Raw genomic sequence first — 13,824 nt, 5'->3', positions numbered from 1 at the left:
TGTCCGCGTCTCCTGCAGGCTTGTTGGTGACTGACAAGTCCGATGCGGGACAGGCAGGGATGGTTGCAGTGGTTGCAAGGGAAAATTGGTTGGTTGGGGTTGGGTGATGGGTTTTTCCTCCTTTGTCTTTTGTCAGTGAGGTGGGCTCTGTGGTCTTCTTCAAAGGAGGTTGCTGCCCGCCGAACTGTGAGGCGCCAAGATGCACGGTTGGAGGCGATATCAGCCCACTGGCGGTGGTCAATGTGGCAGGCACCAAGAGATTTCTTTAAGCAGTCCTTGTACCTCTTCTTTGGTGCACCTCTGTCTTGGTGGCCAGTGGAGAGCTCGCCATAGAACACGATCTTGGGAAGGCGATGGTCCTCCATTCTGGAGACGTGACCCACCCAGCGCAGTTGGGTCTTCAGCAGCATGGATTCGATGCTTGCGGACTCTGCCAGCTCGAGTACTTCGATGTTGGTGATGAAGTCATTCCAATGAATGTTGAGGATGGAGCGGAGACAGCGCTGATGGAAGCGTTCTAGGAGCCGTAGGTGATGCCGGTAGAGGACCCATGATTCGGAGCCGAACAGGAGCGTGGGTATAACAATGGCTCTGTACACGCTGATCTTTGTGTGTTTCTTCAGGTGGTTGTTTTTCCAAACTCTTTTGTGTAGTCTTCCAAAGGTGCTAGTTGCCTTGGCAAGTCTGTTGTCTATCTCTTTGTCAATCCTTGCATCAGATGAAATGGTGCAGCCGAGGTAGGTAAACTGGTTGACCGTTTTGAGTTCAGTGTGCCCGATGGAGATGTGGGGTGGCTGGTGGTCATGGTGGGGAGCTGGCTGATGGAGGACCTCAGTTTTCTTCAGGCTGACTTCCAGGCCAAACATTTTGGCAGTTTCCGCAAAACAGGACGTCATGCGCTGGAGAGCTGGCTCTGAATGGGCGAAAACCAACTAATAATGGGTAAGACGTTTCTAAACCACAAACTATGGAAGGTATCAATAAGCTTATGAGTGAACTGAGCACAAAATGCTAGATACTCAAATCTAATTGCAGTCCCTCTTTTTTTTAAAAGATCATGAATTAATTGTCATGTACATTGTATGATGTGCATATGCACCAAAATTCTTTATTGCTTCAGCTGAACAGATACTTCACAAAACAACGGAACTCAACGCAGTATATCAATAAGACTATTTCTGCTTTCTGTTTAGGGTGAACCAGGATTACATGGTAATAAAGGTGAAAAAGGCCATGCTAGTGAAAAAGGTGACAGAGGATTCCCTGGCATAAAGGTATGTGAACAAATTTATATCTTTAATCAATGGGAAAGCTGAGCTTTACCTGAACAATGATATTTTGGTAGAATAGTTATACAAGAGGTGATTATTTAGGCTTATAGGCTCTCCACTGGCCACCGTGACAGAGGTGCACCAAAGAAAAGGTACAAGGACTGCCTAAAGAAATCTCTTGGTGCCTGCCACATTGACCACCGCCAGTGGGCTGATATCGCCTCAAACCGTGCATCTTGGCGCCTCACAGTTTGGCGGGCAGCAACCTCCTTTGAAGAAGACCGCAGAGCCCACCTCACTGACAAAAGGCAAAGGAGGAAAAACCCAACACCCAACCCCAACCAACCAATTTTCCCCTGCAACCGCTGCAACCGTGTCTGCCTGTCCCGCATAGGACTTGTCAGCCACAAACGAGCCTGCAGCTGACGTGGACATTTACCCCCTCCATAAATCTTCGTCCGCGAAGCCAAGCCAAAGAAGAAGAAAGGCAACTGTAAGTTTAATTTGACAATAATTCAGTGATTTTAATGTGTGGAATTAAATGAGTTGGTATGGGTAAGCATGTAAAAAATGTAAAAAGCATGTAAAACATAAAATTCTATGTTTACAAGGGAGCACTTCTTAACTGACAAGACTATCAAACAACTTTGTTAAGGCAACGTAATTCACATGCTTAGTCTAGAAGCTTCTGAGCACAAATGGCAAATACTCAAAATATATTATTTCTATCAGAATATCGAGGAATAGTTCTCTGGATACACAAATAACCCAAATATCGATGAGCAGAAAATGTGACTATGTTTTACATGCCAAGTCTCAAAATAGAATATTCTATGGATGGTGACTGTCACCTGTGACATCATCCCAAATTGTTGATCTGGTCTCGTCACTTTTTCTTGGCTAATGATGTCTGATGCCTGGTTTGGTCAGCCAATTAGCATAGCTATAGTGTCACTATATCTGGTCAACGTGCATGTGAATGTTTTATAGTCATGTCATGTTCCAAACCATATGTTTTGTGGCCTCCACTATGAGCCAGGAGCAGGCCTTCTTCACAGACTATGGTGTTTATTCATGTAGCTGTCCTATCATTTCAAAACTGATTGCTGCTTGCATTGGTTATGTTCAAAATTGCTTGAAAACTGGGTGTTGTTCATATTAATGGCTTCTATATCCTACACTTTGTACTTTATAGCCTATGATTGCTGTTCCCCAACATGAAGAGGCAGAGGATATATTAACATATTTAATTGGGCACGTTTCTCATGCTTTTGTCATGGTTTTGAATTTCATGGCTCTAGCGTGCTTGCTATACATCCAGTGAAGTAGAGTTTGAACCCCTGATAGCTCCAAATGAAAATAAATCAGGACAAATTTGGTTTCTGAGTTCCCTGTGATCAAAGTGCTATCAGATCAACAATTTGGGATGATGTCACAGGTGACAGTCACCATCCATAGCAGGAGCATCATGATGCCTGTTCTTTTTATTCCACTGATGCTGTTTGACCTACTGAGTTCCTCTAACAATTTGTGTTTTTTATCACCAAAGTCCCGAGTCTGCTAGGTTAAAATGTTTTATTACAGTTTAATTTGCTTGGTGTGCCTTTCATTGAATAAACCTCTACTCCAGGTTTGGAGTATTGTGTGCAGTTCTGGTCTCCAAATTATAGGAAGGATATAAATATGGTTGAGAGGATGCAAAGAAGGTTTATGAAAATGTTGCCTGGATTGCAGTATCTTGAATACGGAGAAAGATTGAGTAGACTGGGACTTTATTCACAAAAAAACGTGAACTCAAAGCAGTATATTGGAGCGTAGAAGGTTGAGGGGGGATTTGATGGAGGTATTTAAAATTATGAAGGGAATAGATGGAGTAGATGTGAATAGGTTCTTTCCCCTGAGGGTAGAGGAGTTTGGAACAAGGGGTCATAAGTTAAGGGTTAGGGGGCAAAACTTTAGGAGTAATATAAGAGGATGCTTCTTCACTCAGAGAGTGGTGGCTGAGTGGAATGATCTACCGGAAGAAGTAGTTGTGGCAGGGTCAATTCTGTCATTTAAGAGGAGGCTAGATGAGTACATGGATATGGGGGATTGGAGAGTTATGGGCATGGGAGTGGGTAGGTGTAACTAGTGGAGTTTCACGTAAATCGATACGGACTAGAAGAGCTGATACGGCCTGTTTCCGTCCTGTAAATTGTTATATGGCTATATTTAATTGCATTGTTTTCCTGTTCCTATTTTGTAAATGTTTTTCTTGAAAATCTTAATGGGAAGATTCGTGACTGGTCCTACAGACAGATGTATTGAGTCAGATCATACTATCAGCTACTCACTGACTATTGTCTGGATACTTACATCCTCAAGATCTGATGTTCCTTCACCTCCCAAAAGAGACCCCTTGCCTGGCAAAACACATCTGATGCTGAAATGCCCTGAGTGCACTGAAGACAACTTGACTTGTTTTCAGGTGCTGTTGTTAAATTAATTTTCAGAGGTTGTTCTGTGAATTGAGTCGCTTTGAAGAATTGGGGTTTATACTTGCATAGAGCTTGGGGAAAGATATATTGAGGGATTTTTTTGAGTTATGTGTACAGAGAACTGAGACTGAAGCACTTTAAAGGGTTCAGGGAATTTGAAAATGGTGTTTGGGGGGATTGTAACTGGAGCTGCTTGGAGCAAAACACATTGAAGGATGTAGAGGGATTGTATAGATTAAGATAGGAAGGACACAACTATTTGTAAGTACAATATCCACAGAGATATTGGAGAGTCCCAGCAGTAGGGTTGCAGTTTTATATACAGAGAGAGCCAAGAGAAATGCAGATTGAGGGATATGATGTCACATTACATACTGAAAGCTGGAGAGAGACAGTAAGGGCTTCAGAGATTATAAGATATGCAGAGCGATCATAGCATACTTTCAAAAGGTGCTTCAGACATCTAATATCACCTCCAGTGAAACCTTCTCCCCTCCCCCACCTGTCCTAGCCCAAGATGTAGCTCCTGTTCTCATTCAGTAGAGACCTCCCATATTTAAGCAATTCAGTTTCATCAACAAAGTCTCAGGTGCCGCCTACATTTCCAGTGGCAGCAGGCCACCTCTCCATTTATAAACTCTATAGCAACTCAGGGACACAGCAGGAGACTGTCGGAAGATCATTGTATGGCTCCACCAAGGCACCCAGATGATCTGGCTCAATTTCTCCCATGATGCAAACTCTTGTGATTTTTTTATAAGTCAGAAGAGCAAACAAGATTTTAACTCTTGCATTTAGATTCCTTTGTTGGAGGTGGGATGTGCCTTGGTCATTAAAAGGAGACTGTTAAATACACTTTAAAGGAATGCACATGAAGCTAAAATTGTCAGTAGCCTCATTACCATAACTAGCTGAGACGTCTGAAAATGTTCTCGGTAGTGCTGATCATAAATTAATTGAGTAACTTAAACATAATTGACAAATTGTAGAAATTGAATGACAGGCTAATTAATGACTTTGTGGCATGTCCTTTTTAAAGGGAAATCCTGGTTCCATGGGCCTGATAGGTCTTACTGGTCAGAAAGGAGAAAAGGTAAGAATTCAAAATGTTTGATGCAAGAATTTAAACAGCCTAACTTTACATTTTTAAATTGTTCCATTTTCTGTGCCTCCACCTTCTAACAAATTGTTCTCTTCTCTGGTCAGGCAAACCTCTACCAGCCGTGAAATCTTCATCAAGGCTTTGCATGTTATAACCTTAATGTTGTTTTCAAACAGGAGATTAGCTCCCAGCATTCCATTATGGACAATGTTGGGTCAACACTTGTAGGTCTCAGAAATTTGGTGCAACCAAACAAGGTGTTATCCAAAAAAATCTCCTGCAAGATTAAAAAAAAATTATATATGCATGCGCGCGTGAGCGCGCGCACACACACACACACACACACACACGCACACGCACACAGACAGACAGACAGACAGACACACACACACACAGACAGACACACACACACAGACAGACACACACAGACAGACAGACACACACACGCACACACAGACACACACACAGACACACACACACACAGACACACACAGACAGACACACAGACACACACACAGACAAGACACACACAGACACACGCACACAGACACATGCACACACACAGACACACACACGCACACAAAAACACACACACAGACAGACACACACAGACAGACACACACACAGACACACACACACAGACACACACACCCACACACACAGAGTTTGCATTTGTTATTTTTGCAGTACCTTTCAAATGATATTGTATTGCAAAAACAACAAATGAAAACACACTGTATACATATATGCCTATGACCATATCCTCCTTTGGAATGGCCACCCTATCACATTGAATGGTGGAGCAGGTGAATGGCCGACTCCTGCTCCTATTTATATGTTCAACTAGCATATACACATTCAGGGACACTTGACTTTCAGAACCAAGTAATGACATAGAACCTTTCACATAGAATTGCATCACAGAGACGATATCAAACAAAATTTGATACTACTAACATAAGAAGATGATTAGGTTACTGAACAGAGGAATCATTTTCTTCAACCTGAATTTGTTTTGGAATTGAGCCTTCTCTGGCAATGTTTGATTAATGAACTTGCTCTGATACATACGACTGTTTAGGACTGTTGGTGTTATTTAATTTTAGTTCTGACATCTGGTGTGGCATGGTATATTTCTTATTTTAAGGCAAAGATTAAGTCTGGATATCTGGCACTGAAATTTAGCATTTGCTTCCTTTCTCTTTTTTATGCAGGGAAAACCTGGTGAACCAGGGTTAGATGTAAGTATATTTTGGCATTATGTTCAAAATACTCTTCTAAATTGGAAGGCAAAATTGATAATTAAATAGATGTTGAAAATCAAAACAACCTGAGATTACTATATCAAGAGCCTGCAACTGTACAGATTTCTACTTCAGCATCATCTATCTGGCAAAAAATAATCATATTTTCTAGAACATGTAAACAGAAGATGTTATGAGGATACTATTTATAGAGATAATTAATACACATGATATTAACAGTGGACACAAAATGAATGTTCACTGACAGAATCCCTAAGGTTTGTCATTTTAGATTCAGATATGTCATTACCCAGTAAAAGACAAATTGCAGTCATGCTTCATGACAGAAACAGATCATCTTCTGTATGGGAGATTTTATAATCTGAACGTCAGTATTTTCCAAAATGTTCTCTTTTATCTTTTGTAAGCCTCTCACCAAAACATCATAAAGTGTCTCATAACCAGGATCTGGTGTTGATATTTTTGACCAAAAAAAGTTATGTAAAAATTAAATACAGTAGGTTTAGGAATCTGAAATACAAATGGCATTGATTGGAAAATGGCTGTCTGCATTCTTTCATTGACCTGTCCCTCACATTTCTGCCTGTTCATAGAATCATAGATCTTTACAGCACAGAAACGGGCCCCTTTGGCCCTTCTAGTCTGTGCCAAATCCTTTTTTTCTGCCTTGTCCCACTGACGTGCACCCAGTCCTTATCCCTCCACGCCCCTCCCATCCATGTACCTTTCCAAATTCTTCTTAAATGTTAAAATTGAGCCTACTTCAACTGGAAGCTCATCCCACTCTCCCACCACTCTGTGTGTTCTCTCTCATGTTTCCCCTAAACCTTTCCCCTTTCACCCTTAACCCATGTCCTCTGATTGGAAATTTAAATTGTCCTGGAAGACCAATTTTTCGCTCAGTAGTAACTGCCAGTGGCACGTACAATTACATTAAAAACATGGATAGGAAACGTTTAGAAGAACATGGGCTTAATACAGGCAAATGGGACTAACAAAGATAATTTAGTTGTCAAGGGCAAGTTGTGGCAAAAGGCCCTTTTTTTGTTGTGCAACTCTATAATAACCAGATATTCAATGAGGCATGAAGGCCAGAATCTTATCGTAAACCATAGAATTCTACAGCACAGCACTACCCTTTGACCTAATAACCTTCTGTAACAACTGCCTCAGATTTCCCTATTACATAACCCTCTTTTTCTCAGTTCTCTTTTGATTTCATGCAACCAGTTTCTCAAGTTCTTAAATTCACAGCAAGGAAATGGGATCTTCTTCCCAAATTGTCCATGCTGACCAAGATTACCACCTATGTATCCATTCCATTTTCCTTTATTTATCCCATATCCCGCTAAACCTTTCCTATCCCATTTTAATATTTCTATATACAAACTGTGAATATAGTTTGTATGTGTGTTTCAGAGTGTTGCACAAAGGACTGAAGAATGCTGTTTCGTCGGGTTATACTTGTACAATCGGATGGTGATAATCTTGAACTTGAACTGCAAATGTACTTTCCACTATCACTTTCTCTGGCATCTCATTCCATATACTTACCATCCTATGTGTGAAAAGCTTGGCCCCAGATCATCCTTAAATATTTTTCATATCACCTTGATCCCATGCCCTCTTATTTTAGACTCCCCTACTCCAGGGAAAAAAATTGTGACCCTCTAACACACCAATCAATTGTATAAACTTTAAGGATAACCTTTGCTCCAGGAAAGAAGTAGGCCTCTTGTGCGGCACATATATTTGTAACAGCGAACCGCCTCCACTTGTTAAGTGTGGTCAGCAGAGCAGCTGCGGCAAAGATGGCGTCACAGGTCCTTCTCTTCCAGAACAGACCAGAAGTATGCGTACACGCTTACATCAGCGTGACGTGAGTTCTGGGATGTAAGCGTGGGCTCCAGAGGGTCTTAAAGGCTGCAGCGCAAAACTGGAAGTAAATGAGTTGTGCTTAACAAGCTCACAGCCTGCTGTGCAGGTCTTCTCTCTGCGCTTTTCTGTTACCTGATGAGAATCTGTTGACCACTATTTAAGTAGGGATACTTGAAGAATATTCCATATTATTTTTGGTTATACACTATTTTTATTAGCAAATTAGAGTTCCCAAGTGCCTGAAATTTTCTTTAGATTTATAACACGAGCTCCTGCCGCCCAAATACACCAATTAACTTATAAACATGTTTTTTGGAGGATGGAGAGGAAAGGGGAGAACCCAGAGAAAACCCGTGCAGGCACAGGGAGAACGTACAAACTCCTTACAGACAGCCCAGGATTCGAACCCAGGTCGCTAGTGCTGTAGTAGCGTTATGCCAACTGCTATGCTAACCATGTTTCTGAAGAAAAATTCCAAATAAAATGAATATTCAAATGTTTTACTGTATAAATTTCTGTCACATGCATTTGTAATGACTCTGAACATTTGTACTAGATTACATTTGTATTAAATTACAATTTTCTGAGAGCTACGTTACACATATAAGTAACATTGCCACATTGAATGATTGTATACAAATATTTCACATTATTATTGATTGTAGGGCTTTCCAGGACTCAGGGGACACAAAGGGAACAGAGGAGAAAGAGGAGACAAGGTAAAATATATATTAAAGCCAGAAAGAATTATAACTTGAAATTAAAAAGAAAAATTATAAAATGTATGCCTTTTATGTGATTATAACATTGCAGCTATCAGTGATAATGAGTTTATTGTTCAAAGTTCTTTTTATTGAAGGTTCCTTTTATTGTCATGTAATAATGGAAAAATGTAACATACTGTGCATGATATGCTTCAACTTTTGTCTGTCATAAGGCAAACAAAGAGTCTCCATGAGCATTGCCTGGTGCCCCCAACAATAAGAGAAAGAGAAGCAAAAGAGAGTCTCTTCAAAGTCACTTAGTATCCATGGATTCCCCTTGAGCGCTCCCACAGTCTTTACAGCTGCACGGATTCCTGTTTGATTTATCAGTAAACCAAGCTTAAGGTCCAACCTCCAATACAGTCAGGAACCCTTCACCACCCCAAGCCCTTTGGGAGCTCTTCTTGCCCTCAGCACTCTCTAGAATCCTAGTTCCAATACCTGGTTCCCATGAGGCTGTTTCCCGCAGCCTGGTGTGAGTCCTTCAATCACTTCACCAGCTGCCTGTCCTTCCACTGCTGAACTCCTTGCTGATTGCCTGCCTTAGTTAACATCCCTGATGGGTTGTCTCCCATGCTTCTCCTTTTCAACATGGGGAGGGGGAGCATGTGCTCCCTGTTTCTGATGCCCTGTGCCGGTCAGCCGCTCTCCTGGAGTCTGCATCGCTCATGGTATGCATCCCAGCCCAGGTACTGCCATCTTGGTTCTGGTTACCTCATTACAGGAAGGATGTGGAAGCTTTAAAGAGGGTACAGAGGAGATTTACCACGATGTTGTCTGGATAAAATAACTTGTCTTATGAGGCAAGGTGAACAGAGCTAGAGCTTTTCTTGTTGGAGCAAAGGGTGAGAGGCCACAACTGAAGGCCTTAAGCTGCCAGACTGTGTATGGGGCAAGTGGGATAGACTTGACTGCTTAAAACTCAACACCCATTAGCAACTGTGAAAAAGCAGCATCAGAAATGTACACCATTATAATCTGTAAACTCATGGCCCTGGCATATGCCATTTGATTAAGCCTGGTTCTCTGAAGCATTGGCCAGTTAGAATTGTCAAGTTGATTATCCTTCTCAGTGGCTTCAGAGGTATCCACCATCACCAATTTACTTTACTCTAGATGATAATCAAGAACTGGATGAGAGCATTAGATGCACCGGACAAACTGTTTGTGTTCAAATAGCACATCAACTTACCCCTGACAATATAAAAAAATGCCCAGGTATATTGTACAAATAAAATACTATTTTATTTTCAAAATGTTGACATAATACAAATAAACAAATACAGAATTCACAAATGTGTTTTGGCACACTCCCAAATGCTTCAGTATTTTTAAAAAATGGAAAGAGAGCAAAAATTCCACATTGGTCATTTTACTGAACCACCAATTCTGTGCAAATCTGAACTCTATCAATTGGGCCAGAACTAAAAAAAATCACCATGCTGCAGACTACTGAAAATTATATAATAGAGGAAAAATATAATTATAATTGGACTCAAATATGTATATTTAAAGAATGCCAGTGCACAATAAATTACAAACAAGTTGTCTTTTTATTTCCTAAGCCCTCCACGATTATCTTCACAGGGCGAAAGAAGTCACCCGGGCAAAAGAGGACCAAAGGGGCAGAAAGGAGATCAGGGCCCTCCTGGATTAGATCAGCCTTGTCCAGTGGTATGTGATGTCTGCATTGTTGTATTGAAAATTTCACATTAAGTAATTATACTCAAAGGAAAAAGCACATTTTAATTTAAAATATATATATTGTAAAATGTTGGCAGCACTCGAATTATTCTGCCAGATAGGCCATTAGAAAGGAAATAGATTTTTTCACATGGAACTCCATCATTGAAATGGTGTTCAGATTTAAGATTTATTGTCAGATTTATTGAATGAAGGGCTCAAGCCCGAAATGTCAGTTATGTATTTTTACTTTTGTAAAAAGGCACTGCTTAACCTGCTGAGTTTCTCCAGCTTTGTGTTTTTACTTCAACCACGATGTCTGTGATTTACATTTAATTTACCAAATGGATTTATTAGTAACTACAGGTATCTTGTATCTACAACCCCTAAATCTCTCACATGTGAAAACATTCATTATTGAAAGATTTCTTTCAGATCACTTTTGTCTGAAAAATGTCTGAAACTGCAACCATCATTTTCATAAAGTGTCTTTGTACTTTGCCCAGTGCTTCCCTTTAGTACAGGAATATATTTGATACTGACTCACATTAAGAAGTAATATGGCCAATTTTAGTATTGTCTTAATTTAATTTAATTTAGACATAGAGCACAGTAACAGGCCATTTCGGCCCACGAGTCCGTGCCACCCAATTTATACCCAGAACAAGGCTGGCCCAGAAGGTCAACAAATGAGATCCAAGGTGTGTTGGCATAATCGATCCAAAGTAGTGGTCAAAGCATGTTTTTCTGACTGGAAATCTGTTACTAATGGTGTATCGGTGTTGTTTGTCATTTGTATAAGTGGCTTCAATGGGAATGTGGGAATGAGAATGACTGATTAGTAAATTTGTTCATGACACAATAAATAGTGGAGAAGTTAGTGAAAGGATACACAGGGGACATTGATCAATTGTAAAATTGGATGAAGTGGTGGCAGATGGAATTTAATACAGACAAGTGTGAGGTGATTAAATAACAACAGGATATGCGTTGTAAACGGCAGGAACCTCAGGATTGTTGATGTGCAGTGAGGCTTTAGTGTGTAAGTTCATAGCTCATTGAAAATGGTGACAGAGATGGACAGCATAATGAAGAAAGCATTCGGGCAGTTTGCCTTCATTAGCAAAAGAATTCACTAAAAGAGTTAGCACATCATGGTGCAGTTGTGCAAAATTACAGGCCAAATTTGGAGCATTGTGTATACTTCTGGATGCCATACTACCAGAGGATGCAGTAGCATTAGAAAGAGTGCATAGAGATTCACCAGGATGTTGCCAGGAATGGGAGGGATTTACTTATGGATTAAATACGCTGGAATGTAGAAGGCTGACAGGTGAATTTATAGAGGTCTATAAGATTATGAGGGGGTTAGATAAGGTAGATAGTCAGAGTAGTTTTTCCCCTTGATTGGGAGAGTCTAAAGCTAGAGGTCATAGTCTTAAGGTGATAGATGATTAATTTAAAGGAGATATGTGGGATAGGTTTTTCACACAGAGTAGTGATTATATGGAACATGCTGCCAGAGGTAGTGGTAGATGCAGATACAATTCCGATGTTTAAAAGCATTTGGACAAATACTTGAATAGGAAAGCAGTAGAGGAATTCAGGTCTGATGTTAGGACATGGGATAAGTGCAAATAGGCATCATGGTTGGCATGGATGAGTTGGACTGAGGAGCCTATTTCTGTTTTGTACAACTCAATGATTATAAAGGCATCTTGTAGTAGGATTGATCTTGCACAGGGAGCTTTCTTCCATTGTTATCAATGGAGGATATTAACTGGAAGGAATCCTTGTTAGTATTGGTATGTTTGGCTTTTATTAATTGCTTGAATTTATTTTTGTATTTTAGTTTTTAATGCTGAAATTATTTTTAATAGCTCTGTCATCTTCAATAGTTTTGAATTTTCCTGAACACTGGAAGCATTTAAAGTCTTTGGCTGCTTGATGAGGGTCTAGAACTGTCCAAATATGTTTCAATAATTTCATGGTAATATTTGTATGTCTGTCAACATTCTATCCCATCCCCACCGACAACTAAAAATGTGATGGGTTCCCATGACACAAGGTACTGCCTTAAAGCCATGCTGTTGAAGATTTGTGCCTTTTTCTTCTCAGCTCACTCTTTCCTAATTGTCCTATGAAGGGCAAGTACGATTCTCTTGCCCATCAGTGGCATGCATAGCTGGTCTGTTGAATACTGCATAATCAGGCCAGTGTTTTCTGATATGTGAAAGCTAATGCTCAAACCGCATATTTACCATATTCTTCATAGCACAACAATTTTCAACTTCCCTTCTTATTCTGCTAAGAAGTGAAACATTAATACTCCTCTTAAACAAACTCACAATTTAGCCAAGTAAGTCAAAAGCAAAATGCTGCATTTGTTACAGATCTGAACACCCGTCACACTCATCCTCTGCCAAGAAAATATTGGCAACAGTCAGCAGATCTGGGAGTATCAATGGAGAAAACAGGCAATTGAATGCTGCAGTGCTGGGCCTTCTGGTTCTGATAAATATTAAAAGTAACAGTTACAAGCATGATCAAACTGCTGTCAGCAGTTTTTGTTTACCTTGAAGATTTGAACATTCTTTTGCATGCTTTTCAAACAAAAAAATCATCAAGAAATGGTGTTACTTAATCGGGATCAATCAGTTTGTTCATTCCTTACTCTAATGTATCTGTGTTAATTATAGGGCCCTGATGGTCTGCCGATTCCAGGATGTTGGCACAAGGTAACACTGTTGAGTTTCCTTAATTCACATGGGAACATTCAAATCACAAACAGATTTCTTTAGTTTCTAAAAGTGAGCTTACTGACTTAAACAAATGTACAAGATTTGTTCAGGAGAAGAATGCTGGACAAATTCAGTGGCTCAAACAAAGAGAGAGAGAGAAAGAGAATGCCTTGCCAGGGGTGGTGGTGGAAGCTGAAACATTAGGGGCATTTAAGAGACTCTTAGTCAGGCACATGGATGAAAGAAAAATTGAGGATGACAAGGTAGGAAGGGTTTCCTGATGGATTGATAGGACAGTTTGAAAACCTCATGCTGTGAGATATTGTGAATTAATGTTTTAAACTGAAAACCATGTTAGGGAAATAACATAAGTTTACTTCATCAACCCAACAGCACAGATATGACCAGCAACAAGTAACATAGTTTATGGGGCCTGAATCAACCAGGTGGCTGGAAACCTTTGTCTTTCCATTGGTTACTTTTGTCAATCCTCCTTTAAACTAACCATTGTGTCACAGATCCACCCAATAGAGTTCATTTTTCTTTCCACTTAGATACAATTTAATGCAAGATTTATTTTGATAAAAAAGCTGCTTGCACAAATTGTTTGTGATTTACTTTATTTCATCACATGCATTTTTCA

The 13,824-nt window shown here is 40.1% G+C and overlaps 1 protein-coding gene across 8 annotated transcripts in view; it reads left to right on the top strand.

The window, feature by feature from the left end:
- The window catches only part of LOC138743336 (collagen alpha-1(XXIII) chain-like), a 112,053-nt gene that overhangs the window by 95,991 nt on the left and 2,238 nt on the right, over nucleotides 1-13,824 (top strand). For 6 of the 8 annotated variants that reach the window (XM_069898529.1, XM_069898531.1, XM_069898536.1 and 3 more), the window contains 6 exons: nucleotides 1,194-1,274; nucleotides 4,788-4,841; nucleotides 6,065-6,091; nucleotides 8,659-8,712; nucleotides 10,345-10,431; nucleotides 13,140-13,178. In XM_069898529.1, the coding sequence (XP_069754630.1) occupies nucleotides 1,194-1,274; nucleotides 4,788-4,841; nucleotides 6,065-6,091; nucleotides 8,659-8,712; nucleotides 10,345-10,431; nucleotides 13,140-13,178 (342 nt within the window). Of the gene's footprint in view, nucleotides 1-1,193; nucleotides 1,275-4,787; nucleotides 4,842-6,064; nucleotides 6,092-8,658; nucleotides 8,713-10,322; nucleotides 10,432-13,139; nucleotides 13,179-13,824 lie in introns of all 8 variants that reach the window. The other 2 variants (XM_069898530.1, XM_069898532.1) reach the window with 2 other exon arrangements.

Source organism: Narcine bancroftii, chromosome 9 (genome assembly GCF_036971445.1).
Source record: "Narcine bancroftii isolate sNarBan1 chromosome 9, sNarBan1.hap1, whole genome shotgun sequence".
In the NCBI taxonomy this organism is placed as follows: Eukaryota; Metazoa; Chordata; class Chondrichthyes; order Torpediniformes; family Narcinidae; genus Narcine; species Narcine bancroftii.
The sequence above is the reverse complement of the archived record's forward strand: the minus strand, read 5'-3'. Positions and strand labels throughout refer to the sequence as shown.